Source organism: Ochotona princeps, chromosome X, assembly GCF_030435755.1.
Source record: "Ochotona princeps isolate mOchPri1 chromosome X, mOchPri1.hap1, whole genome shotgun sequence".
NCBI lineage: Eukaryota > Metazoa > Chordata > Mammalia > Lagomorpha > Ochotonidae > Ochotona > Ochotona princeps.
In genome coordinates, this window is record NC_080865.1 from 66,313,626 (window position 1) to 66,341,487 (window position 27,862).

Genomic DNA, 27,862 nt, shown 5'->3' on the forward strand with positions numbered 1-27,862 from the left:
AAGGGGAATTTAAGAAAATTAAATATATACACGTCAAATACTAGTGACAATGTGGAGCCTGTAACCTACTTTAGTTACCAAATGTTTTTAAAAAGGTATGAGCCATTAATTCCCGGAACATTAGTATGTAGCTCTTCTCCTGGGAGGACGAAGAGGGAGATGACTAGGGCGTGGACCGCAGCCGGCCGACCTCCTGCTGGGGCGCTCTTGTCCCCACACTCAGTCTGAATTCACTCTGGGCACAGGAGGCCCAGCAGCTGTTCCCCACAGCCCAGGATTGACAGCTGTGTGACACAAAGGGGCTCGGCTGGGGTGGGGAGACTGGAGGTCACCGGTTTCTACCAGCCCCCAGAAAGACACGGACAACCCGGGAGGGCCGAGGCCGAGACCTCGACCAGGGGCCAGGCACGCTCGGCCATCTGTCGGGCCTCCTTCCCAGGGCAAGCTGTGTGATTTCTCCCTTGACTGCTCTGAGCTCTGAGTCACCCGAGTTGGTGGTGGCCCCCACGTGCCCCCGCTTACTGAGCAAAGGCGGTGGGTTCTGCTGCAGACAAGCCTCCCGGCTGCTGTGCACAAGCCTGAGCTGCGCAGTTCACAGCTGCACTACAGGGAGCAGCCACGGACAGCCCAGGCAGCCTCCGCAGAGAAAAGCAGACGGCTTCCAGAGCAAGGGCCCAGGTGGTCCCTCCAGCCCCGCCCCGATGAGACCCACAGGAGCCCGTGGGGAGGCAGGCACGGACCACACGCTGGTGGCGAGTCACAGCTTATCATCGGTCATTATATAATATATTACACATTATACATATATATATTTTTTTAAAGATTTTATTATTATTGGAAAGCCGGATATACAGAGAGGAGGAGAGACAGAGAGGAAGATCTTCCGTCCGATGATTCACTCCCCAAGTGAGCCACAACGGGCCGGTACGCACCAATCCGATGCCGGGAACCTGGAACCTCTTCCGGGTCTCCCACGCGGGTGCAGTGTCCCAAAGCTTTGGGCCGTCCTCAACTGCTTTCCCAGGCCACAAGCAGGGAGCTGGATGGGAAGTGGAGCAGCCGGGATTAGAACCGGCGCCCATATGGGATCCCGGGGCTTTCAAGGCGAGGACTTTGGCCGCTAGGCCATGCCGCCGGGCCCTATACATTATACATTATACATCATATATATTATATAATGATATGTATTGTATATATAAGAATGTATACACATTTAAGTGAAGACCAAGAGGGATTTTGGTAACTCACCTTATCTGTAAGATATGGAGTAGGAATCAGAATCGACCTGTTGGAAACCTGTAAAATTCCAAAAATCTGCAATTTCCCCACATTTATTGTTTGTGCTGTCCTACCTATGTCTAGTTCCCCATGGCGAGTTAAAGCAAAATCTTCAAAATGCTAAAAGCTGCTGTGTTTGTTCGGTGTTGGGAGAACCGGGAGAATCTGGAATCATAGTCAATTTAATAAGGCAAAAAAAAAAAAAAAAAAAAACCTCCAAACACTAGCAGCTTTAAGGAAGAAAGCATACCTGAGGGAAAGCCCGAGGCAGGGAAAAAGGGCTTGCAAAGCAAGTGTGTGCTATGCACAGCTGCTGTGGCCTGCATGGATGAGGAAGGATAGCTGTTCAGCAGAGATCTAGACAATGTTGATGTTTACTTTGTATGGCAAGGTGAGTCTAGCAATGCCTAGGTCACATTTGACTTTAATTTAGTATGGCAGATAGGTTACATTATGTAGCAATCAGTGTAAGCCCCAGGGAAATAACTTCAGGGCTGAAGCACAGCTGAACCAATGCTGCTGACTCCTTGCTCCCTGCTGGTTTTGTGCGTGTGTGTGCGCGTTGCCTGTGTGCGTGTGTTTCCACAACTTCCTTTTCTCCTTATCCAAGTACAGTACCAAAAGTCAAAGGGTGGGGCAGGCATTCAGCAAAGCAGTCAAGACGTGGTTTGGGATGCCTGCTTCCCATATCAGATTGCCTGGAAGCGAGTCCTGAATCCTTCCTTTCTGATCCAGCTTCCTGTTAACACAACACAGGAGGCAGCAGGTGGTGGCTTTAGTAGTTGGGACCCTGCCATCCACCTCAATGACTTGGATTTGAGTCCTTGCCTCCTAGTTTTGGCATGGTTCTGGGTGTTGCTGGTATTTGGGGAGTTAGACCAGCTGATAAAGATCTCTCTCTCTCTCTCTCTCTCCCTATCTGCTTTTGAAATATATATATACATACATTAAAAGTACAAATGAGGGCCTGGTGTGGTGGTCTAGTGCCTGAGATCCTTGCCTTGAACCCACCAGGATCCCATATGGGTGCCAGTTCAAATCCCAGCAGCTCCACTACCCATCCAGCTCCCTGCTTGTGGCCTGGGAAAGCACTCAAGGCCCAGGGCCTTGAGATCCTGCACCCAAGTGCGAGACCTGGAGAAGGTTTCTGGCTCCTGGGTTCAGATCTGCATAGCACCGGTCATTGCGGTTACTTGGGGAGTGAGTCATTGGACGGAAGTTTTCCCTGTCTCTCCTTCTTTCTGTATATCTGACTTTGCAATGAAAATGAATAAATCTTTAAAAAAAAGACAAATGATGTTTTATCATTTTTTTTCCATTACATGCTTTCAAGTTTTTCACTTACATGGTGAGTAACCTTCTGACTATTTTTTTTATTGTTTTTTTTTTAAAGATTTTATTATTATTGCAAAGCCGAATATACAGAGAGGAGGAGAGACAGAGAGGAAGATCTTCCGTCCGATGATTCACTCCCCAAGTGAGCCGCAACGGGCCGGTGCGCGCCGATCCGATGCAGGGAACCTGGAAACTCTTCTGGGTCTCCCATGCGGGTGCAGGGTGCCAAAGCCTTGGGCCGTCCTCAACTGCTTTCCCAGGCCACAAGCAGGGAGCTGGATGGGAAGTGGAGCTGCCGGGATTAGAACCGGCGCCCATATGGGATCCCGGGGCTTTCAAGGCGAGGACTTTAGCCACTAGGCCACACCGCCGGGCCCACCTTCTGACTATTTGTGATTTTACTATTTCTGTATGCTTATCTTCCTTAACTTGGAGATAAGAGCAATGATTCCAGACACTGGAGCTATGGAAAGAAGGCCATCTCTGACTTGTCTACAGCCCATTTCCATGATGTATTTTGTGATTCTCCTCTATTTCTAATCACTTATGCTGCCCTTTGAACCCCAAGGCATCCTCACACTGGCACATTGTTCTCTACCCTGCCTCCTTTCCTAGCATCAACTTTTTCTTTTTTTTTTTTTAATAAACATGTTTTTATTTTTTACTGGAAAGGCATATTTACAAAGAACAGAGAAAAAGATCTTCCATCTGCTGGTTCATTTCCCAAGTGGCTGCAATGGTTAGAGGTGAGCCAATCCAAAGCCAGGAGTCAGGAACTTCTGGATTTCCCATGTGTGTGCAGGGTCACAAGGCTTTGGGCCATTCTCCACTGTTTTCCCAGGCTACAAACAGGGAGCTGGATAGAAAGTAGAATAGCTGGAACACACTAGGATTCTGCCCACATAGGATCCTTGTAATTGCAAGGCAAGGATTTAGCCATCAAACCATTGTGCTGGGCCCATCATCAACTTTTTCTCCCTTCCTACCTTATTCCAGATTTTTTCCTCACAGCTACACCACATCCCCACTATGCCCCCTTTCCCCCAGCTCCACTTCCATTACTGCAATTCAATCCTCCAATGTCTTTTCCTTGAAATGGTAAAATACCCTTATTTCAGTTTTCTCTGCCTTACTCTAACTTCCACATAGTCGCTTAAGTGATCTATCTAGGAGCTAAGTTTTACCTCAGTGTGTTATGTCACCACTTGGAACACCAGTGTGCCATCTCACAGTGTCTGGTTTTGAGTACCAGGAACTCTGCCCTTTGGATTCAGATCCTTGTGAGTGCATCTTGGAGGCAGCAGAAGACGCCCCAAGTGCTAGGGTCCCTGACACGCACATGGGAGACTAAGATTGACTTCCTGGTTCCTGGTTTTAGCCTGGTCCAGCCCAGCTGTTGCAGCCATTTTGAGGAGTCAGCCAGCAGATAGAAGGTCTCTCTCTCTCTCTCCCTCTCTCTCTCTCTCTCTCTCTCTCTGCCTTGCAAATAATAAATAAATAAATTTTCTTCAACTATAGGCAACTGCCTAGGTTGTCTTCTACCTAGGCAAGTATTGTACTGCTGGAGAAAAGTAGCCTATAGCTGGCATGCATCCTGGGCCTGGTTAATGCCAACTCTATGTTACCCGTGTCAGTGTGTCAGCATAGTTGCCTATTCTATTTTTTTAAAAGACATGTAAGGAATGCCACATGACAGGGTGCAGGGGATGCTGCTGGGCTGGAATATACTGCCCCAGCCCGCAGACACACCTGTGTAGTGCTATGAGATGGGGGGCTGCAGATTGCTTGGAGACATTATTGAAATAGAGGCCACTGAGGGAATGTTTGATGAGTAAGCAATGAGTTCTGGGGGCTTTCATGGACCGGGCCACTGCACTTGCAGATAGGTGAGGGAACTGACACTGGATGGTTTAGAGAGGGGAAACTGGAGGGCATGTTTGGGTCAGGCCAAGGCGTCAGCCCACATAGGAGACTCAGGTTGGGATAAGTAGCAATGCCCATTGCCTGTTGGCACACACAAAAGCTGGGGTTAGGGGGCATTCCTGGCAGGACTGGGCCATAGTATGCACTCCACAAGTGTGGGGCAAGGGATGGGCCATGTCAGGCCGGATCTGTAGCACCCATCAGAATGCAATAGAGAACCAGATCTGAGGCAGATTCTGTTGGGGACTTGTGGGCTTGCCCATGTGGGACTATAGCACCTGATGGTTTGTATTGGCTGGGTTGGTGATGGTCTGAGCCAGGCTAGAACACAGAACTCACCAATATTCATAAGAGCAGGGACTCAAAGGGGGCCAGGCTGGACCATGCTGGGCCAGGCTGCAGCACCGCTGGCATATGCAAAGGTTGGAATTTAGGGGCACTCTGTCAATCAGGGCTACAGCACCTGCTCGCACGCATGAGATCTGGGGCCATTGGCCAGCATGTGGGCTGGATCTGGGTATGGGTCAGGCTGCACTGCATGTCAGGCTGTACCACAGTAACTCCTGCTAACCACAAGGTCTGGGTTGGGAGTGGATCTGGTAGGGGAAACCTGGCACTCTTCTGCTAAGCAGCAGCTCCCAAAAGCCAGGACTGAGTGTGGGTTTGGCTGGAAAAGTCAACAGCAACTGTTGGCACACATGTGAGCTGTGTCTGGGGACAAGTGGGGCTGAGATCAGCCACAACATACATGGGGGTGCATGACAGCTGGATGAGATGCAGGGAGCCCAGCTAGCCCGCAGCACATGTAGAGGTTGTTGAGGGGGGAAGGTCACCCTGACTAGGCCATGGTACCTGCTTGTATGTGTGAGGACTGGGCCTGTAGCAGACTGGGGTGGGCTAGGCCACGGCACCTGTTGGTTCTTATGAGAGCTGATGGGGCTAGGGCTGAACTGACCAGGCAGCTGTACTCACCGGTACGTGCATTGGCTGGTGCAGGTGACAGACTGAATCTGGCCTTGCATTGGCTGAAGCACACAAGAGTCAAGTCTGAGATCACCCCAGGTGAGATTACTTGGGGTACTCCCTGACTAGACCACTGACAAACTCCAGACGCAGGGAAAATCACAAGCTATGTGGTCTGACGTTGGAGTGCTTGTATCAGGACTGGGCATCCTCAGTTACTGATACTGGTGCAGGGCACAGCATGCCCAGACACACACAGGATGTGACAGCTAGCTCATTTAGGCCAGTAGATGATGTCAAGTGTCTCATCAGATAACAGAAAGCAGAACAGGTTAGACCACTCCCCTGACCAACTCTGCAACATGTTCCTGGGCCTTTGGACTACTAAGGTAAGCTTTGTCAGTCAATAGGCCTTGGAAAGATTTCCTCAACCTTGTTGCAACAAAGCCAATCACATCTCAGAAAGATCAAAACCACTTAAGTAACACCCTAGGAACATGTCTCCCCACACCAGGGTCCCTAAGGCATCATCACATGACTGCTTTCCACCCTTAGGATTGATGTAGTTTGATAGCAAGAAGTAGCCCTCACTCTTCCTTCCCTGTGAACATAGGAGAAAAAAAAAATCCTGAAATAGATTTCCCATCCATCTTCCTCCATGCTTCAGCCCTCCCCTCCCTAACCAGGAGCCCATATGGACATGCATCCTGCTCAACTACACAAAAAATATTTTAGAGACAAACTAAACTTTTTTTAAAAGAAATTAAATGATCTCAATAGAACAGAATTTTTAAAAACATTAAGCAAATAAATCTTTTTTAAAAATGAGAAAAAATCACCTGCTAACTCCATTTAAAATAAGATACAATTTAATAACTACACAATCCATTAACACAGCTACTTCATTAATCAGCTTCATGAAATGACTTCTTGGTTTTCTTTTGTTCCCGCCAACAATGACTCTACTAGAGTTATTAAAAAATGCTCAGTTCTGAGGCTGTCGCGGATTTTTAGCACACTAATCTTTCACCCTAGCACCAGTATCCCATGTGCGTACCTGGCTCCCTGCGTATAGCATGGGAAAGCAGCAGGTAAAGCAGCAGAAGATGGCTCAAGTCCATGGTCTCCTGCACTCACATAGGATACCTGCAAGAAGCTCCTGGATCCTGGCTTCGAACCTACACAGCTCTGGCTGTTGTGCCCATTTGGGGAACAAACCAGTGGATGGAAGCTCTCTGTCTCTCCTTCTGTCTGTAACCCTGCCTTTCAAATAAACAAATCTTTTTTTTTTTCAAAGATTTATTTATTTTTATTGCAAAGTCAGATATACAGAGGAGAGACAGAGAGGAAGATCTTCCGTCCGATGATTCACTTCCCAAGTGACCACAACGCCAGTGCTACGCCGATCCGATGCAGGGAACCAGGAACCTCTTCCAGGTCTCCCATGCGGGTGCAGGGTGCCAAAGCTTTGGGCCGTCCTCGACTGCTTTCCCAGGCCACAAGCAGGGAGCTGGATGGGAAGTGGAGCTGCCGGGATTAGAACCGGTGCCCATATGGGATCCCGGGGCTTTCAAGGCGAGGACTTTATCTGCTAGGCCATGCCGCCTGGCCCCAAATAAACAAATCTTAAAAAGCAAAAACAAAACCATTTGCTCTGAAGTAGATGTTATGGTATGACAGGTTAGGATGTTACTTGGGATACTACATGCCATATCAAAGTGCCAGTGACTCCACATTTCTGATCCAGCCCCCAATAAAGCAACTGAAAAGGCCGTAGGTAATGGTCCAAATGCTTGGGCTCCTGCCACCCATATAGGAGATGTGGATGAAAACTGGGTTCTTAGCTTTGGCCTGGACCAGACCTAGCTATTGCAGTGACCTGGGGAGTGAATCAGTAGATGGAAGATCTCTGTGTCTCTCCCTCTCTCTCTGTCGCTCTGCCTTTCTAATAGTGATTTTTAAAAAGTAAATAAAAGTTGTCTTGTTTCCATTGTGCCATTATCACCTCGAGAACAGGTTTCAGTTACTTTGGCTCAGCCTTTAGAGAAACATTACTTCCCATCTTGGAGTACCTTGAAGAGTTTGGTATAGTAGATAAGATCATGGGGTTTGGAGTTCAAATGCTTGTATTCAAATTCAATTCCTATAGCTTATAAGTTGTGGAACCTTGAGTGAGTCAATGTCTTTAACCCTCAGCTTCCTTGTGTATAAAACAGGCATGGTAACAGTTGCCACCTCATAAACTTGTTGTATTTTTAAAAACAGAGAATCTATGTAAATTACACAGTACAAATCATGGTGCTATATAACACATAGTATGCAGAAACCTCTTCACATTATGCTGACCCTTTTGTCATGTGGTCATTCTTCTGATCACATCCTAAATCTTTGTGTGGCCACTACTACCATAATTACATTGCAAACATTTTTGTCTGTTGAAAAGATTTATTCAATCGCTTCTCGGCCTTTTGGCTAAGTTCAAGTGAAAAGATTTATTCGAAAGGAAGGGTGAGAGAAAATCCCCATCTGCTGCTTCACTCCTCAAGTACATTCCATAGCTGCTAGTCTGCACTGGCTTGGCCATTTGAGACAGAAACTGCCAACTTCACACCTGGCAAGTGGAGTCCCAATAGCAGTGCCCAGGAGGATGTCACGGTGGGATTTTATAGCTAAACTTCTACAGGTCCAGAATCACAGTCACCTGCCTGTGCAAGACATTTCAGGCTCATAAAGGCATACACTGTGAATTGGTAACTTTGATAAACACCCATCAAGGGCATCCCACCTCATCGCCGTGGATAATGGCCTTTGTACATATGCATGATCCTTTCCCAAGCCAGATGTATTCAAAGAAAAAACTGTCACGGGGATGGGGAAGGAGGGGCTCAGCACTCCTCCCCCTCTCCCCCTTTTAAACAAAATATTTTATTTTTTATTGGAAAGTCAGATATACAGAAAGTGGAGGAGAGACAGAGAGGAAAATCTTCTGATGATTCATTCCTCAAGTGGTCACAACGGCTGGAGCTGTGCTGATCCAGAGACAGGAGCTTACACCCTTTTCCAGGTCTCCCACATGGGTGCAGGGTCCCAAGGCTTTGGGCTGTCCTCGACTGCTTTCCCAGGTCACAAGCAGGGAGCTTGACGTGCAGTGAGGCTGCCGGGATTAGAACCAGCACTCATATGGGATCCCGGTGTGTACAAGGCAAGAACTTTAGCCTCCAGGCTATGTAGCCAGGCCCCCACTCCCTCTTTTTGATAGTCTGTTTTCCATAAAACCTTCCCGCCTCCTGCCTCATTTGGTTGCCCGTCTTTCGGGACAAAAGCCCCAAGAACATGCCAACCAGGTTTCCCACATGGATAGCAGGAACCCAAGCACATGAGCCATAATCCACTGTCTCCCAAGTGCATCAGCAAAGAGCTGGGTTGGAAGCACAGAGTAGCTGGGATATATGGGACGTGGGTATCTCAAGCAGCAGCTTAACTTCCTGTACCACAACAGCAGCCCCAGGTATTGCATTTTTGGGAGCCATTTTGCTTTTCTGCTGACTCATTCTCCATCAGGTGTCAAAGGTTTAGGCACTGCCTTGAGGCAGCAGTTCTACAAACGTCAGACAAAAATCCATCCCTTGCCTACAGAATCTTGAGCTGTTTTGTGATTCCTATTCAACATTCAAATTAACTACCTGAACAAGACCTTGGATGTTTCCAGGTCCTCAGTATTCACTTCCATGAAGAGTGACCTTTTTTTAACCACTAAGTGCTCAAATACATCAGAGGATTTCAGGAAGTTCATGGGAAATTGGAATTAAAAAACTTGGGTATGCAAAAAATTTTGAAGTTCATGAATATGAGAGGTCAAATGTGTATTGTGAAAAAACTACGCATGCATGGTTCAAGAGTTGTGTTCACTAAAATACACCAATCTGGACGTGGCAGGATGGTTCAGTAGCTAAATCCTCACCTTGCAATCACTGAGATACCATATGGGTGCCAGTTTGCTCCCGGCTGCTCCACTTCCCATCCAATTCCCTGTTTGTAGCCTGGGAAAGCAGTGGAGGATGGCCCAGAATCTTAGGACCCTGCACCCACGTGGGAGACCTGGAGGAAGCTCCCAACTCCTGGCTTTGGATTGGCTCAGCTTCGACCGTTGGGGCCATGTAGCAAGTGAACCAGTGTACGGAAGATCTGTCTCTCCTTCTCTCTGGAAATCTTCCATTCCAATAAAAATAAATAAATATATCTTTTAATTTCATTTTCCATGAATGTTTAAGTAGCCTATATTGTAGGAACCTTCTTTTCTACTAAACATTAACTAAGCAAATAGCAACACTGTAAAGCATTTAAGTTTGTACACTTAGAATATTAAATGAACAAGAAGGAATAATGATGTAATATTAACAGTAAATAGTATAGGGCCTGATGCAGTAGCCTAGTGGCTAACGTCCTTGCCTTGCATGTGCTGGGATCCCACATGGACACCATGTCCTGGCTATTCTACTTCCCATCTAGTTCTTTGCTTGTGGCCTGGGAAAGCAGTCGAGGGTGGTCCAAAGTCTTGGGACCCTACACCAGCATGGGAGATCCTATAGAAGCTCCTGGCTCTGGACTGGCTCAGCTCCAGCTGTTGCGGCTACGTGGAAGATCTTTGAGTCTCCTTCTTTGTGTATATCTGCATTTCCAATAAAAATAAACAAAATCTTTAAAAAAATTAACTAATATAAAAAAGATTAAGAAGGAAAAAAAAATCCTGTGACTTCAGGCTTTACATGAACACCTTAAAGGCTGAAAACAATCACATACAGACACAAGGTATATGTCTGACTTCTCCTAGCGGTCAAAATGCTCTCGTTGTTACTACCACTATAGCTGCTTTCACCATGTGCATGCTTCCAAAGAACAGTGGAAAACTGCTAAACCTGTTATTACATAACTCAATTGCTAAATCCCTCAGTGACTCCCTATCTTGCTTACTAAAAAGCCAAAAGTTCTTAGAACAGTCTACAATACCCTCTCTGATCAGTGCACAGCATGCCAGCAGCTCTCACCTATCTCAGGCATTTTTCTGACTTTGTTTTTTTAATCATTCTCCTTACTCCACTGACCTGCCTATTCATCATATTATGAAGTGATCTCTGCTAGAATGTTCTCCCAGCATGCCACAAGGCTTGGCCACTTAGTACTTCCTAGACTCTGCAGAAATACCACCTTTTCAAGAATGCTTTATCTAACCATCTTATTTAAAATAGGGCCCTGGGTATTGTGGCATAGTAAGCTAGGTTTCTGTCCATGGCTCTAGCACCCCATATGGGCCCTGGCTGTTCCACTTCTAATCCAGCTTCCTGTTTATGGCCTTGAAGGGCAGTAGATGGTCAAAGCCTTTGGGACCCTACACCCAATTGGAAGCTCTTGGCTTCCAATTTTGGAACAGCTCAGCTCTGGCTGTTATGGCTATTTGGGAAGTTGGTGAATGGAAGATCTCCCTGTCTCTCCTAACTCCACCTCTCAAATCATTAAAAAAAATTGTCTTGCTAATCTTAACATCCCTACTCTGCCTTTTCTCCATGGCACTTAAGACACTGACATATCTAGGTGTATATTTTCTTTAGCTAGAACATAAGTTTTTCAAGGGAGGGGATTTTGGTTTTATGCACCGCTGAATTACTATAACTAAAACAATGTCTGGAGCAGAGAATGCACTTAGCCTTTGGTTAAATTTTTCTAGAGTGTTTGAAAGGTAGAATTACAGAAAAGGAGAGGGATAGACAGAGAAAGAGATGTTCCATCTCCTGGTTCAATCCCAAATTGCCCTAAGAGCCTAGAACTCCATCCAGGTCTCCCATATGGGTGGCAGGGACCCAAGCTTTTGGGTTATCAACTGCTGCCTTCCCAGGTGCATTAGCGAGGGAACTCCATCACAAGTGGAGCAGGTGGGACTCAAACGTGTACTCATATGAAATATTGACATCACAGGAAGCAGCTTAACATAATGCACCACAATAGTGGCCCCTGAATTGTTTAAATCACAATTTTGGAAACCTCCTTGTAGTACCTTATATGGGAGAAAAGCTAAAACAGGAACTAAAGGCTCTGAAAATGTACATCTGCCCAAATTTCACAGATTTACACCAGTGGATCCAACAAGTAGCTCCATTCTTTGTGTGTGCTCCAATTTACTAGTGTTTGGTGTACAAGCCGAGAAATTCTATCATTACAACCGCATACCACATGCAGAGCCTTGGCTGTCGGCACACAATTCCTTCCCTTCCTATCTCATCTCAAGGTTCTCTTTGTCACCTTTGGAGTTTTGTACCGGAGCAGGTACTTTTAACTATATCAGTCTATACTAAATCTCTGCAGGATGCAGATGATAACCAGAATATAAATCTTTCTTAATCGCAGAGTTAAATCTTGTAGAAGCTTTTTATTTCAGCGATTAAAAGAATTAAGTAATTGAAATCTATACTGATTAACATTAGGCATGCACCTCTACCTGAAATTGCTGTTGAGTTTTTGACACATCTTGAGTTTTTGGTACCCTGAAATACAGGGTAAGTTAACTTCTTCATAGTGGCAATCTAGTGATGAAAATTCTGGTCACTGTTTAGAATTCTATACTGCCTTGAGACCACATTTTAATACAGATATTTAAGTAAATCACAGTACAGGGGAGGGAGGGAATCTCTAAATCCCAAGTGTGCTGCATATTTTGCAGCATTAACAGTCAGACACCAGATAAGGAAATAAGTGCCAGGTTATTCTTCTCCTGTTGCTGCCCTTTCTGAGAGACACAAAGATCTCTGCAGAAATCTGAAATGAATCCACACAAATAAGAGATCTCTACGTGGTCCCACCATCAAATCACAGGAAGCAGTTAAGGAGACCTTGAGAAAACCATACCCCCCATATATATAGAAATACACATCTGATTCATTCATCTGTCAATGATTTCCACCAGATTAAAACACAGAACCAAATACAAGTATGACCTCCAAATCCTGCACATAAAATAATTGGTCCTTGTTCATTTTCAGATGGCAGGATGTCCCAAGAGTGACAAAAGGTGGGAACCAATGCCCCACTGCCATATAGCCAATAGCCCATCAGTTGTTCTTCGTGTCTTGAACTACCTTCCTTTTTCAAAGAGATAATGCTGAGGTCAGTCAGAAAGGCTTTCTGAAAAGACTGGCTTGGATTTTTGGGTCTGTTCCAGTCGGTTCAAGATGAATTGGCTTGTATCAATGAAGCGCTCAACGCAGTTCACAAAACAGGCCTCGGCCCGACTGTCCAACTTTGGCCCAGGCTTGTCCATGCATTTCTCCTGTTCAGGACAAGATACAGAATCACAAAGGGAACTTGGGGTAGAGGGAAGGCAGAGGGTGGGGGGGAGGAAGGCAGGGGGCAGGGGACGGAAGGTTAAGTTCTTGTTGCTTAGAGCAAAAACTTTACCCCAAAATAATACTGATAGGTTAAGAAGTTCACACTTGGCAGATTACCTAGTACGGAGCCATGTTCTACAACCTTACATTGAATATTCACAACCACCCTATTGAATAGCCTTTTGTTAGTATTTCAGAAAGAGGGATACTTCACCCAAAGTTATAGCAATTAACTGTTTTTAACTATAGAATAAATGGATGAAAAGTCATTACAGCAAGATACTATAAAGCCTACCAAAGAGGAAAATCAGTTACCTTAGATTCTGTAACCTTGTGGACCCAAGTCCAAGCTTCCTGAGTCCTCAGGATGAATGGAAAAAAAAATGTATCCCTTTTCCTAAAGGACATATAGCTTACAGATTCCTAAGGGAGCCCTTAACCACACTCTCTTCTGCTCAATATAAAAAATCAGAGTAAAAACAAAAACAAACAAACAAACAAACAAAAAAGCACTCTGGTCCAAGACAGACCACAGGTAAACAGGCATTTGGTGTGGGTCATAGTCCAGCAGTACCACAAGTTTACAGGAAATGAACTATGGAAACTGATGACTGTATACAGTTCAGGTTAAGCGGTTCGAATGCAGTTTGCTCATAATTTTGTGCCTCCCAACCTCCAATTCCAAGGAGGGTCGTCCTCAGCCTCTAAATTCTGAGAACTTCATTTGTTAAGGGGGGCATATTATGCTGTCCTGGGCAACCAGCACACCTTGATCTCAAGCTGAAAATGCCTTCTACCCTTTTGCCAAAGTCTCCTCAGAGAGCAGACTCAGTGCCTCAACTTTCAGACCCAAAACAGCTAGGTATTACACAACAACCCAACAGGAGGGCAAGTCTGGGTGTATGTTAGAAGCGATTAAGCCACGTTTCTAGTTAGTGGGCTGGAGCGACTCGTTTCTCTCTGCGGAGGGTTAAAGCAACAGAACGATCCATGTCATTCTGAAAGACCCCAGCAATAGTAGATTCCCTGACTCTCTAGGACTCAGGGTCCCAAAGAGAAGAATTTCAGCACTGTGGGGATGAAGGGAGCTCTCTCCATTAACCTTGGTGACCGACCTAGGCAGCTTCAACATCAGGTGCCTGAAAGTGTTGGATGGGACAGTGCCTTAAGACTTCTCTTTGCCCCAATTCTCTGTACCAAGTAAGGTGAGATTCAAAGTGACACTGCCTGGAGAAGTGGAATCACCTGTCCTCTGAGAAAGCTAAAAGGTGCAGTTGGGTCTACCTTGCTTCCCAGATCCCGACACCACAGCGAGCCCTACGGGGCAAGGGCAGAAGGAGAAAGGCTATACAGTCCACCTCCCAGCCCCAGGATCCTCACCCAACAAAGTTCAGTCATCTGGTGCACCAGTTGCTGGAAGCGCTGCTTCTGGGTCTCCACCTCGATGAAATGCTGCAACTGCGGGTCCACAGCACTCAAGCCCGCCGCGGAGGAAGACGAGGAGGAATCCATCCCGGCGCGATCACGCGTGCCCAGACGGACTCCGCACCAACTCTCCGACCTTCACGTGTCTCAGCGACGGAAGCGGAACCACAACCCCTAGCCCTGGGGCCCGCCCCATGAGCTCACTGCGTCGGCGCAAGGCGGGCACGGGTCAGCCCCGCCGCCTTCTGGGGCCTGGGCGCTGGCGCTCGGCTTCTCGGCCCGCCGGCCGCCCTTCACGCAGCTCTGCGCCGACTCCCGAGGGCTCAGAGCGTGCAGTCCAGCGCCGAGGGGCTATAGAAACATTACTTCGAGCAGAAAAAAAAGGGGGGGGGGAGGGCAGAGAAAGTGCCTTCTTAGCCGCGTGACCGCTTCCGCTCCTGCCTCGTAGCTCCACCCCTACCAGCTTCCAAATTGGCCCGCGCTTGCCCCGCGGCTGGGGTTGTGCTCAGTTTGTTTTTTGGCCATCCTGGGCCGTTGTGGTTGGCTTCTTTTCCTATCCTGGAGAATGCAAATGAGGTTCTGGCAGAGTGTCCGCAGTTCCCAAATTCATTGAGACACTATGGTATGGCTACTAAGTACCAGGCAATGCCTTGGCTTATGAATTCGTCTCTGATTCCGAGGGAGGCTTGAACTAGTTCCAGTGGAATCAAAGAAGTTAAAAGCCGAGGAGCCTGCTGAGTTGTCAGTGTAGGAGTGTGTCTTATGAATGGCACACAGCAGTTATCGGCAGTATTGAGACAGCACTTCCAGCCAAGCTGCATGATTCAACGAAATACCAGAGACCTTCACACACACACACACACACACAGCTTTCCAGTAATTTTATTGTATAAAACGACCCCCTCCCATTTTATGACACAGTTTCATCTTCGAAAAATTCTGCGCTCCCCTTCCCAAGATCAAATGTACCTCCAAAGAGCTATTGGTCTCTTTGTGTACTTCCCTCCCTCCCTCTTCTCAAATGTCTCCATCCCCAAATTCAGTGTGTCTTAATACTATTTTGGGCAATTTTCTCTCTTGGGGGTAATCCGAGGCACAAAGACGCCTGGACCTCTGCACAGAAGGCACTATCCCAGGGTGCCAAAGCAGAGTGGCATTCCTAGATGCAGAAGGGAGGTGGGGGCTTGGTGTAGTTAGTGGAAGCACGAAGGCTCCAGAACCTGTGAACCCGGGATTTCCTCAGGGCAGGTGAGGCTGGTAGAAGCAAGGAGTGGAATCAAGAAGCTTATTAGCGAGCTCAGGATTCTTCATCCATGACATCGAGAATGTTGCTCAGGAGAATTTTGAAAGTGGGACGTTCATCTGCTTTCTAAAGGCAAAGAAAAATGAAGTGTTATACAGTAGCTAGAATCCAGAATTCCAGGGAAATGCGCTGAGTAGGAAGAAACAATTGACTATGCGTATACTCTATGCCCAAGAGCATAGTGCATCCACTGATTGCCAGACTGAGTGTAAGAGAAGTGGCAGCTCTCCCTAAAGTCTTTGGGCCCTTTCCAGCTTGAGTATCTCAATGTTATTCATATGATAAAAACAATATGTAAAGTAAGCTGGCATACATATGGATGCAAACTGAGTAAGTACAAAACATAATCACGATACATTGTTATTTTAGAACCTGCAAGGACAAACAGCTACCAAACAAGTTTAAATGGAAACGGTTGACAGAACAGAAATCTTAGAACCATGTGTAGCTTGTGTTCAAATGTGGTTTCTTTTAATGCAAAATCAAAGTGAAAAAGCCACAGGATGCACTCCTGGGCAGGGATCCTGAGCACCCAGGACTTTCTGTTACCAATATGGAACATCTAGACCAAGGCTTTTTCTGACAGACAGGTTGCATGAGCCCCTGAGGTATTTAATGATTCAGGAAGCATTCATGCCACAATGGTCTCAACAGGGTATCAACAGGGTATCAATTTCTTGCTGCTTTGGATCTCAAAACTGGTTGAGTATCAGAACTTCCTGGGAAGTTTAAAATCTGATACATGGATTCCACTATTTATACATACCTTATCACAATTTCTGGGAAAGAGGCCCAGTAATTTGCAGTGGTTTTTTTTGTTGTTGTTGTTGTCATTGTTTTGTAGTTATGTTTTGTTTTGTTTTAGATGCCTATTTGTTGATGGGAGGAAGGGAGGGAGAAAAAAATATGTCGGCTGGTTCATTGATCTAAATGCCTGCAATGGTCAGGACTGTGCCAAGGCCAGAGCCAGGCACCAGAAACTGGCGATGCAATACGGGTCTCACAGGTGGGCATAAACTCAATTACCTGAGTCTGATCTCCCAGAGTTCCATTGATGAGAAACTGGTGTCAGGAGCCAGGACCAGGACAAGGGATATAGGCATCTTAACTGCTAGGCTTAACACCGCTTCCCAAGTAAATTTTATTTTTTAAGAGTTCTTTGAGGCCAGAGCTCTGGCATAGTGAGTAAAGCCTCCATCTGCAGCACTATGTTAGATACCATCTTTTCCTGCTTCTGGAAGGACAAAACTAAAAGTTGAGCATTTATTTCCACTAGAGATTTAGGCTGCCAATTGAAGGTTGTCGAGGAGCTACTGAGCAACAAATGCACCTTGTGAAGAACCCAAGGTGAGAGGAGCCGAGTGTTTTAGTACTAGTAGTGGCACTGGCTCATTATTTTTTAAATGTCACCATATTAAGAAGCAAAAGCAAATCTGCCCGCTTCAATTCCCTTTGAAACCTTAGGATATATTTAAAAGAAATCTCATTTAAGACCACAGCTGTAAAATGGCAGCTAGTAAAGTGGGAGAGAGGGCCAAAGGGGTGAACACCGACTTTAATGACTTTTCTTTCTTTTGTGATGTTCAGGCACTTGTCTGAGGGTCTCTGACTGCCTACATGGGCTAGGTGACATGGGGACACACACACACACACACCCCATTTCCCTGACCTTTCCCTAATGCTCAATTGTTGTTGCGGTCTACTGCGGATACTCTAGTGACCACCAGCTGGACTTGGGAGAGCTTTTCCACTGGGGAATTGAAGGACAGGCCAGAGTCAGAAAATGGTGACACTATCAGTCTGTTCCCGGCAAGTGGGCAGCTATGGAGAGCTGGGAAAAGTGTATGGGAAAGTCAGTTCAAGGAAGACGTAATAGGTCACACCGAGACACTTGCCTCATGCCAGCAGCTGTACATGATGGTGTACACCCTTTCGGAAGCCAGATGAGGCCTGTAGAGACGCAGGCCTTGGGTAATGTGCTCAGCGGTCTCACTGTTCGTAAATCTTTCATAAGGCATCTTGCCCAGGGAGTAGATCTCCCACATCAAAACCCCTAGAAAATGAAAAAGAAAAAGGTATTAAATCACTTTGTAGTCTGTTTGGGTAGTAAGAATTCCTGTATTCCTTAATCAACCTCAGAGATCAGCTGATTCCCCTCTCTGGCCTTTCTGCATTTTGTCTAATCTTCTGCTGTGGTCCTGATCACACTGGATGGTGATCAGAGCTACAGCAGACCATTAACTCTTGTAGAAGGGAGAAGGCATCGTATTTGTCTTTGTAGTTACAGGGACTGGCAGAGTGCCTGGTACATACTCAGGATGCAGAAGCTGTTGCATACTGAATGAATTGTTTGTTTCCCTCAGTATATTGTCAAGTTCTAAGAAAGTAGAGTTCATGTCCAGTTGACTGCTTTTACCCTCAGAAGCCCTTGTGGTGCCTGACACACAACAAATGCTCCTGTAGTTAGATGACTGAAAATAAGAACAACCTCTCTGTGTCATTGCAAAGTGGGAATTTCCCCCTTTGGATTCTTCTTCCTGTGACCTGTGTGATCTGCACAATCTTGCCCACTTACCAAAAGCCCAAATGTCAGATTTGCTGCTGAACTTGCTATACATAAGAACTTCTGGTGGAGACCACCGCACTGGAAACTTAGACCCTACTGAGCTTGTATATTCATCATCCAGGACATACCTGCAAAGAATTGGAGACTTCTTAGCAGTAGGATTTAGAGAGCTTACTATTTGTTTACCTCTTCTCGACACAGTACAGAGCTATGCATATAATACACTTAAGAGCTTTCTCAAGAGGCTCTGTTGGTCAAATGGTATCTTTTATAAATGTTACATGTACCAAAATTTCCATTTTTTTCCTTTGTAAATCTTCTATAGATTTTCTTTTATTTGAAAGGCAAAGAAACAGAGAGACAGACAGAGATCTTCAGTCCTCTGGTTCACTCTCCCAAATGCCTGCAACAGTTCAAGTCTGGGCCTGGATGAAGTAGGAGCCCAGAAGCTGGAATTGAGATTAGAGCTGGAACTCAATCCCACTCGATTATGGGACGTGGGCATCCCAAGTGGCATCTTGACTGCACTCAACACCTGCTGCTCAACTTTTATTTCTGATTTAGTTTTCCTAACTGAAAATATAGTTATAAGAATGATAGGTCAAATTAAATCTAATATGTACTTCCTTCTTCCTGGGGATTATATTAAGAAAGAAGGAGGAAGGATGGAGTAAAATCAACAGGATTTACAAATCAAGATGTAGAGAACTGTAGAAATCACTTCAAATGAAGGGGTGAGTGGTGTCATGGCTTAGTAGAAAAAGCCTCTGTCCACGGCACCAGCATCCTAAATGGGCACCCAGTTCATATCTTGGATGCTCCACTTCTCTCTATTTACAACCTGGGAAAGCATGGAAGATGGTCCAAGTCTGTTGGTCCCTATATCCATGTGGAGACCTGGAGGAAGCTCTTGGCTCCCAGTTTTGGATTGGCCCAGGTCCCGCCACTGAGGCCATTTGGGCAATGAACTAGTGGATGGAGGATCTCTGTCTGTCTCTCCTCTCTCTCTCTCTGACTATGCCTTTCAAATAAAAATAAAATTAGTCTTTAAAAAAAGGGGTGAGGAGAAAGGGAGATAGGAGCGGAAAGAAAAATAGTAAGATGAAGTGGCTTTATTCAGTGAAATGAAAGGCACAAAAGTGATGGTGGGAAACACTAGAATGAGAAAAAAAATGATTAGAAAGTTGAACTACAACAAAAGGATACCACTCCTGCTCACACTGCACTATTTTTACTTTTTAAGGGAAAAATGAATAAGGTGCCCTCACCTGGACAGACCGAAGTCAGATACTTTCACAACGCCTTGGTCATTTACCAAACAGTTTCGAGCTGCCTGCAGTGCAACAGAAACCTAGTGAGATTCTGTCCCTGGCACCCAGGTCAAAGACACAAATCTTGCTCTCTGGCAGAAAGAAACCAGGCATGCCTCAATTCCCTTCAACTTCCCCCCTCCTCAGGACTGACAGCTGAAAACTGTTGTATTTCTGCCGTGTGTAAAGCAGGCTACTCTGTGAATCTAACTAGTCCTGAGCAGAATGAATTCATTCACATGGGCAATTCCTTCACTAAAAGGCTGAGCGAATTAAGAGACAGAGGTGGCTTTATTTTGTTTTCTAGTTTTCTGCCAGTGAGGCATTAGCTTGGCTGGAAAACAACAACAACAACAAAAAAAAACCCTCCTTCAGGAGCTAGCCAGACATGCAGAGTGAAAGTTAAATGGGTTGGGTGAAGATTGACGGAAATGAGGGCACAATGCCTCTCTTTTTTTAAATAAAAGATTTATTTATCTTTATTGGAAAGTCAGATATACAGAGAGGAGGAGAGACAGAGAGGAAGATCTTTCGTGCATTGATTCATTCCCCAAGTGGCTGCAATGACTGGAAGAGAACAGATTTGAAGCCAGGAGCGAGGAGCTTCTTCCAAGTCTCTTACATGTGTGCAGGGTTCCAAGGCTTTGGGCCATCCTCTACTGCTTTCCCAGGCCACAAGCAGGGAGCTGGATGGGAAGTAGAACAGCCGGGACACACACTGGTGTCTATATGGGATCCCAGCGTGCAAGGCAAGGATTTTAGCCACTAGGCTACCGTGCCTGAGCCACAATGTGTGGTTTAAAGAAAGCAGCTACTGGGCCTGGCGCAATGGCTCAATGGCTAAATCCTAGCCTTGCAAGCATCGGGATCTCATATAGGCACTGGTTCATGTCCTAACTGTTTCATTTCCCATCCAGCTCCCTGCTTCTGGCCTGGGGAAGCAATGCAGGATGGTCCAAAGCCTTGCGGCCCTGCACCCTCATGGGAGACCAGGAACAAGCTTCTGGCTCCTTGCTTTGGATTGGCTCAGCTCTGGCCATTGTGACCACGTGGGAAACAACAATGGATGGAAGCTCTTTGTCTCTCCTTCTCTATAAATCTGATCAGCCTTTCTAATGAAAATTAAAAAAAAAAAACTAAAAAAAGGAAATAGGCGGCTACTGCTCAGCTCCAGATGACCATGAGCAATGCTGTGGGATAACAGAGACCCAAGTTCCAGTGTCAGGGTATTTTTAAAATGTGAAACTTAAAAGATTTCATTTTAATTGCTTGTTAATTATAATAACACTTTTTTTTTTTTAAAAAAAATAAGCTAAATATACCCTCAGGCCTCCAGTTCATGATACCCATTGTAACTAAATGATGCTCCGTGCCAGAAATATTCCCATTGGGAAGCACAAGGTTGCCTTCTCCGTGTCCAGATTGACCACCAAGCAACTCTGCCACTTCTCCCTGGTGCTGCTCTCACTCCCACCCTCGCTGACTACACAGATTTAGCCTGCAAATGATTGGCTCACCACTGGGGTAATGGCATGCTTAAATTAGTGTTTTGTGGAAAAACCAAAGTGCCAGCAGCAGCCACCCTCCTGGACAGTGTATGCTGTATCCTCCACTGCCACCTCCACCCCTCAGACCTTGGGCCCAAGGCTAGTACTCTTGAGGTCCCACCAGATCTCGATGAAGGAACTGCTTTGACTCCAGGTATTCCATGGCTTCACAGACATCCTTGCACATCTCCAACAGCTGCTGACTCTGGAAGCGAGTGCGCATCTCTCTCAAGTAGTTTAGGAGGCAGCCATTAGCCATGTACTCAGTGATGATGAAGATGGGGCGCTGCTTGGTGCAGACACCGTACAACTGCACCAGTTTCTCATGGGAAAGATTCCTATGGGAGAGGCAAGGAACCAGTCCTTCATTTCAGTTCTGTATATTAGTTAGAAAGGGGCAAGGTGGGGAAAGGGATTGGCCTAGAAATAGAGCACCCAGTAAGCAATCATAATAGTGAATTTAGCTTCCTCCTTCCCACCTAAACTCCCAAAGTGCCCAAGATGTGGGGATAAGCAGGGATTTGTAATCTGTCAATCAAACAGGAAAAAAACTTGGGGGTAAAAGAACACCAGGATAAATTAGAATCAGTTTTTCTTTTTTCTTTTGAAACTCCTATTGGCTACATTTACCAGCAAATGCTATTGAGATATACATACCCATGATCAACACTATTCTCAATCAATATCACACACACACACACACACACACACACACACACGATTATCTCAGCAGTTAGGACACCCACCAATCAAAAGTTGACCTCACTGCCCGGTCCCAAATCTCATAAGTCACCTTAAACCACCATGTCTTGTCCTGGTAATTCCAAAAGTCCAACAATTGCATTGAGAGTTGAATTTGAGCTGTAACTCACATCATAACTTTGGCTTCTTCAATGAACTCATCCTCAGACATAGAACCTTCTTTGATCATCTTGATGGCCACATCATATTGGCCTCTCCATTTCCCATACTTCACTACCCCAAATTGTCCAGTCCCCAGCTCCTTCAAGAACGTCAGGTCCTTTGGATCGATTTCCCACGATCCTAAAAAAGTCTTAGTGTGATTCTTGGGGTTCATGTAAATGCAATTCCTATCATACAGAAGAATTCTTAGGTAGAAATAGGCAAAGTAATAAAAAAAAAGAAATTCTGGGGAATACTTATTCATCTTTGCTCCAGTAAATCTCAAGGATGCAGATACTGGTTGGAGAAATCCAGGAATTTTATTTACAAGTTGGTCATAAAATATTAAGACAGACTAGAAAACCTCTATAAATACATTTATGATTCTTTTGATGCTTCTAGTTAATAAACTCAGGCATGGTACTGAAAATATCTACTACTATTAAAAACAAAAGATAAAAAGTCCCTCATCAACAAAGAATCCCTTTCTGAATCCAACATTTTTGCAGTGCCAGTAAGAGCCAGTAGAGGGAGAAAATTATTAAATAACCTTTGCTTGATTTTGTCAACCTCCCTAGAGGCAGCTGCTGTAAAACAAGTGCAGCTTAAGGACTCTTGCTAAGGCAAGGTTTTCAAAGGTAGGCTTTGCAACTGGTGAGTTCCCACTTTACCCCAGAGAAATTAAAAGTTACCATAGCCCAGGCCTGCAGTGGAAGGTGCATTCTTGTTTTTTTGAGACACTGGATATTTGAGCCTGGATATGAGTCCTGTAACAAAGAGATTGTGCTGTTGATGCAACATACAGAATCGTATGTTCTCACATCCTCACTTAACTTAAAACCTCTCACTTCTGGGATGCATCCTTATAGGACATTTTAAATCCGAGGAGATCTTTACAAACCCACCTTTTCCTGGAAGTTTCTCCTCGCGCAAAACAGCTTTCGGAGACAAGACAATAAAACACTATTGAAATACACCCCATCCCAACCAAATATATTCACATCTTCCAGCCCGGACTTAACTCACATCCCACCTTCTCAATGAAGCTTTCCCCACATATGATGCCAGGCTGTAGCATTTGTACATGACTTAGAAAGGATATTGGCTAATGTGTATTTCTCTGAGGGCAAAAATCTTGACTGTGAATTTTCCTGCATTCTCCTTTAGAACAGAGGGACTTGCTGATTACACAGTAGGCACTCAATCTCCTCTGCATCTTTCCTTAGCATTGGGCATCAGTAAGAAGTTAGTCCCCATTTGGGTATAATGTTGGCCTTTGATCACCTCTTGATGAGAGTTCTACCTGACTTTATGAGGGTTCAGAGCTCATTCAGCTGCCCTGTAAGGTATGTTCTCCTTGACACTTTGTCTTGAATTGTACCTCCTGGTGTTAACCCTTCTTCTCAGCTGCCCCTGGTACTCACCTGCAGAGTTATGCTGATGGTAGTTAATGAGCTCAGGAATGGTGCTGAAAAGGTGCTTCTCTGCCAGGTAATACTGGCTCTGAGGTGTGGAACACACAACATAATGGCGTATCACTCCTTGAGGGTCCCTGAAAAAGTTGATACTAAGTCACTGCCTCAGGAACAAGGGGGAGCAGGACCCAAGGTGTGAATGGGAGATGGGAGTTTTGAGTTCAAACACTAGAGGAAGTGGGAGGGGCACCCCTGTCCTGGAACAGCAGTACTTACCCTGTAGACTTGGCAAACACAGACACAGTGTATTTTCCAGCCTTGCTGGAGTCTCTGACAATGAAACCTCCTTCTTTTCCCTGAAACAATAAAAACTAAGCTGACTGTAGAAGAAAGTGCATCCACATCTGCATCCCACCTGCGCAATCCTGAGACAAAATAGAAACAGTTTATTGTTTTACTGCCAAGTTCCACATGTGAGCTGTGGCTGCACTGCTTTTAATACTGCAAAGTGGGATTGGTACCCTAGGTGATGGCACCTAGCCTAAACATGGATTGCAGAGCAGACTCTCCATCCAGGAAACTCACTCACCATGCAAGGAGAATGCCATTAGCTTGTGGTTATGCACTTACCTCTTGCTTGAGCAGTTGTTCAGCTTGACTCCGAGTCATGTGTTTGGAATACCACCTGTAGGGGGAGAGAGCTTGAGTGGATCTGGGCTCTGTTGAGGATAGTTCAGAGGTCCAAGTACCCTCCAGAGTTGGTCTCTGCTAGGAATTCAGTCACTGTTCTCAAATTATTCCTTGAGTATCTTTCCAATGTGCAGCACACAGTGTCCCTTTCCCAAACCCAGGTTGGCACTGCAGACCAATGGGAATGGGGAACAGAGGGCAAAAGCAGACAGTAGGGGTTTCAGGGAAGAGATGAGGGACCAGAACACTCAAAGACAGCCCATGATCAGGTGAAAGAGGACAATGGTGGAAGTTTGGCCCTTTCCATCTTTCACTTGTTTCCCATCAGGTTGTCAACAGTTTGTTCTGAATGTGATTCTTCTGGGTTTGAGTGCATGGTGATTTCCCCAATTCTCATAAGCAAAGGGTGTTTAGGATGAAGGTTAGACATAGAAACAAACTTGGCGTGCTGGCATCATTTGATCCAGTTGGCACTAGTTTTAGTATATATCTTGAAAATTAAAAAATTTTGTTGAAAGCATAGAAAATTACATATTCTCTTATGTTACTCTTGGACAATTGTGCATTTAAGCACAAGCATACTCACTCATACATTTCTATGGAGTCTTCTGCTTCGGTGACATAGTTACTAGGAATGTAACCTTCTTGCCTGTAAAGGAGACAATGTGACAGATCATCCAGCACGTGCCTGACCTCGGGGAAAACAGGTTCTCATATGTTCACATATCTGAGTTCAGAACCAATTCCACATGGAAGCATGCCAATCACTTTTCTCTTCAAAGACGACCCTTTTGACCGTGGATGGTTAGGCCAGTGAAGTGTACAGCTTCTGCATGTGTTGCCCTGATTATCCACGCACTACAGTGGAACCTCAGGAAAGGGGGACCAGCCATATATAGAATTACATACATATATAGAATTACAACATATTCTCTTTGGTGTGAGAAAAAATGCTCTGATTAGGATATTGAGCAGAATTCTATGCTGCAGCACTTGGCATGTGTGTGGAATGGGCAGGTGCAAAGCTCAAGAAGGGCTGGCATGGACTCACCCATTTTTATCTCGTGCTCGCCACCATGGTAAGTTGCTCTCCTCCAGGATAAAATACTCCTCGCCCTTGTGCAGCTGTAAGTCATTTGCATTCATTGGCATGTAATCATAAAGGGCTACCACCTTTTTCAGCTCACTTGTGACCGGTATTGCTGTTGGCTCGGGAGGCAGTGGCTTTTTCAAGATCTGCATAGTAGTTAGGAGAAAAAACAAAGGAGGGGGCTATATATTAAGCACTGTCCTCTCCTGACTCTCCAGCTTACTAGTGACCCCATTCTAGCTCAAATCAAACATAATAAAAGATTTATTCCACATTCCTTCAATATCATCTTTAAGCACTAACCCAGGTGTTCTCAACACTGGAGGTGCACATGAAGATCACCTGGAGAGAGTCTAACAGTGCCAAAGTCTAGGCAATTTCGCACATGCCAGTTATATCATAATCTCCGGAAGTGGGACCCAGGCATCAGTCTCTGAAGCTCTCTGTGCAAAAACCACGTACGGCAACCTTAGGAAATGTGCTCAGCTCTTAACTAGGAGGTAGAACTAATAACTGGCTGAAACTTGGTTTACCTCTTTGTGAAATTAGTAGAATAATACCTGCCTTATTTCCTTATGATATATAAGAAAAATCAGGAAGAAATTCTCCAAATCAAGTCTAAAAATAAATGATAGCAGTAGAATCAAAACATTGTGTGTATGGGGCCCAGCACGATAGCCTTACGGCTAAAGTCCTCACTTTGAATGCGCCAGGATCCCATATGGGTGCTGGTTCTAATCCCGGCAGCCCTGCTTCCCACCCAGCTCCCTGCCTGTGGCCTGGGAATGCAGTCAAGGACAGCCCAAAGGTTTGGGAAACTGCACCCGCATGGGAGACCCAGAGAAAGCTCCTGGCTCCTGGCTTTGGACTAGCTCAGATCCAGCCATTGTGGCCACTTGGGGAGTGAACCATTGGATGGAGGATCTTCCTCTCTGCCTCTCCTCTCTGTATATCCACCTTTCCAATAAAAATAAATCTTTAAAAAAAACATTGTGTGTATGAATTTACAGAGTCAAATTCTTTCAACTTTATAGTGAAAGTACTTTTAGAAGTTAGGCTTTTTGGGCCCGGCACGGTAACCTAGCAGCTAAAGTCCTCGCCTTACGTGTACTGGGATTCCATATGGGTGCCGGTTCTAATCCCAGCAACTCCACTCCCCACTTGTGGCCTGGGAAAGCAGTCGAGGATGGTCCAAAGCTTTGGGACCCTGCACCCATGTGGGAGACCCGGAGGAGGCTCCTGGCTTTGGATCAACTCAGCTCTAGCTGTTGCAGCCTCTTGGGAAGTGAATCATTGGACGGAAGATCTTTCTCTCTGTCTTTCCTCCTCTCTGTATATCTGACTTTGCAATAAAAATAAATAAATATTTTTTTTAGTTACGTTTATTTTAAACAGGTGAATGAATTCCATGACTGCCAAAAACTACTTAGTAGCCCTCTCTCTTTCCACTGAAGAGAAAGTTCTAATTAGAAGAAGGAATGTTCTGTGCAACAATATCAACACTGCCTAGTGGTAGTGGAATTCTGGGACTCTGATGTGTTTTCATGGTTTGGTTGGAAATTTCCATTTAAATGCTAGCAGTGCCCTGTTTCGCTTTATACCTGGTCCTCCTCTGGTGTTGGTGGCAGAGGTTTCTTCGTCTTTCTGTGAGAACTCCCAGGTTTTAAGCCTGCAACACAGAAGTCAGTGATGACATGCAATAAATTTTAGGAAGGCTCCAAGGAACAGACTTCCTCGAAGACTTTGCTGTCATACACAGCACCTTTAGGCAAGATAGGAAAATGTGTCTGGGTTCACACAGTCCCTCAAGTCACTGGCTTGGAGAACAAATTACCAACTAGATTTCCATTCCTACTAATCGTCTCTTCAGGCCCATTGGTGCAGTGACCAAAATGTACAACCTTCTACATTGTTCCTGGGTTTGGCCACCCCTAGGGTGAGAGAATGAAAGGAGGAAGAAGTTGTACTGATCAGATCTCTTACTTCCATTCCTGTTCTCCAAAATTTGGCAGCCCATGGCATTTTTGGCTGTCTGAGAGCAGCACAGGTATTGCCCATCGATCCAGAAGCAAGGGTGATATTTCTGTACCAGATCACTGTTGTACCGGATTACTGTAGAAGAGAAGAGAGAGATCATGAGTGACACAGGGAACCCACTGTTTGCATCTTTCCACCCTCTGATGTGGTAAGCTTCAAAGAACTGTCCCTCTTGCAAGAAAGCATACCACAGAACCAGCTGGCTCACATGATGAGCCTACTTGCCTGAGCCCTGGCATTGGACACTTCCTGTGTGGTTCTCTAGTGGTCTGTCATCTCTGACCCACAAGAGAAAAGTATCTGATGACTCTAGAGGCCAACAGAAAAATTATCTATATTTTACCGGTAGTCATTGTAATCTTTCTGCAAGGCAGGTGTTGATGATAGTGTTTGTTTTCCAGATAAGGGAAACAGTGTGCTCAAGCCAAATTCTCACTCTTTTTATTTTCCATTTTACTTTATTTATTTTAATTTATTTTATTTAAAAGGCAGTGAAAACCAGACTGCATGCGTACACACACACACACACACACACACACACACACACACACACTGAGAGAAAGAAAGGGTGAAAGCGAGCGAGCGAGCGAATCTCCCATCTGCCATTTCACTCCCCAAATCCTTGCAACAATCATGACTGAGCTAAGCTGAAGTTAGGGGCCTGGAACTCAATGTAGGTGTCCCACATGAGTGGCAAAGAT

At 45.4% G+C, this 27,862-nt stretch overlaps 2 protein-coding genes across 3 annotated transcripts in view; both read right to left on the reverse strand.

Annotated features, from left to right (window-relative positions):
• Positions 1-12,425: 12,425 nt before the first annotated feature.
• Positions 12,426-14,471, reverse strand: TIMM8A (translocase of inner mitochondrial membrane 8A). Its single transcript, XM_004590135.3, has 2 exons — positions 14,256-14,471; positions 12,426-12,817 (listed from the first exon to the last, which is right to left on the reverse strand). The coding sequence occupies exons 1-2, from the start codon at positions 14,385-14,387 to the stop codon at positions 12,656-12,658; spliced, it is 294 nt and encodes a 97-aa protein (XP_004590192.1). The 5' UTR covers positions 14,388-14,471; the 3' UTR covers positions 12,426-12,655.
• Positions 14,472-15,172: 701 nt separating this feature from the next.
• BTK (Bruton tyrosine kinase) overlaps positions 15,173-27,862 on the reverse strand; it is a 41,473-nt gene continuing 28,783 nt past the window's right edge. For both annotated transcript variants that reach the window (XM_004590136.3, XM_058658400.1), the window contains exons 6-19: positions 27,108-27,236; positions 26,726-26,793; positions 25,086-25,270; positions 24,621-24,683; positions 23,975-24,029; positions 23,621-23,700; positions 23,354-23,481; positions 22,622-22,696; positions 21,899-22,070; positions 21,148-21,364; positions 19,438-19,502; positions 18,179-18,297; positions 17,499-17,656; positions 15,173-15,669 (exon numbers count right to left, since the gene is read on the reverse strand). In XM_004590136.3, the coding sequence (XP_004590193.1) occupies positions 15,598-15,669; positions 17,499-17,656; positions 18,179-18,297; positions 19,438-19,502; positions 21,148-21,364; positions 21,899-22,070; positions 22,622-22,696; positions 23,354-23,481; positions 23,621-23,700; positions 23,975-24,029; positions 24,621-24,683; positions 25,086-25,270; positions 26,726-26,793; positions 27,108-27,236 (1,586 nt within the window). In that variant the 3' untranslated portion in view covers positions 15,173-15,597. The remainder of the gene's footprint in view (positions 15,670-17,498; positions 17,657-18,178; positions 18,298-19,437; positions 19,503-21,147; positions 21,365-21,898; positions 22,071-22,621; positions 22,697-23,353; positions 23,482-23,620; positions 23,701-23,974; positions 24,030-24,620; positions 24,684-25,085; positions 25,271-26,725; positions 26,794-27,107; positions 27,237-27,862) is intronic.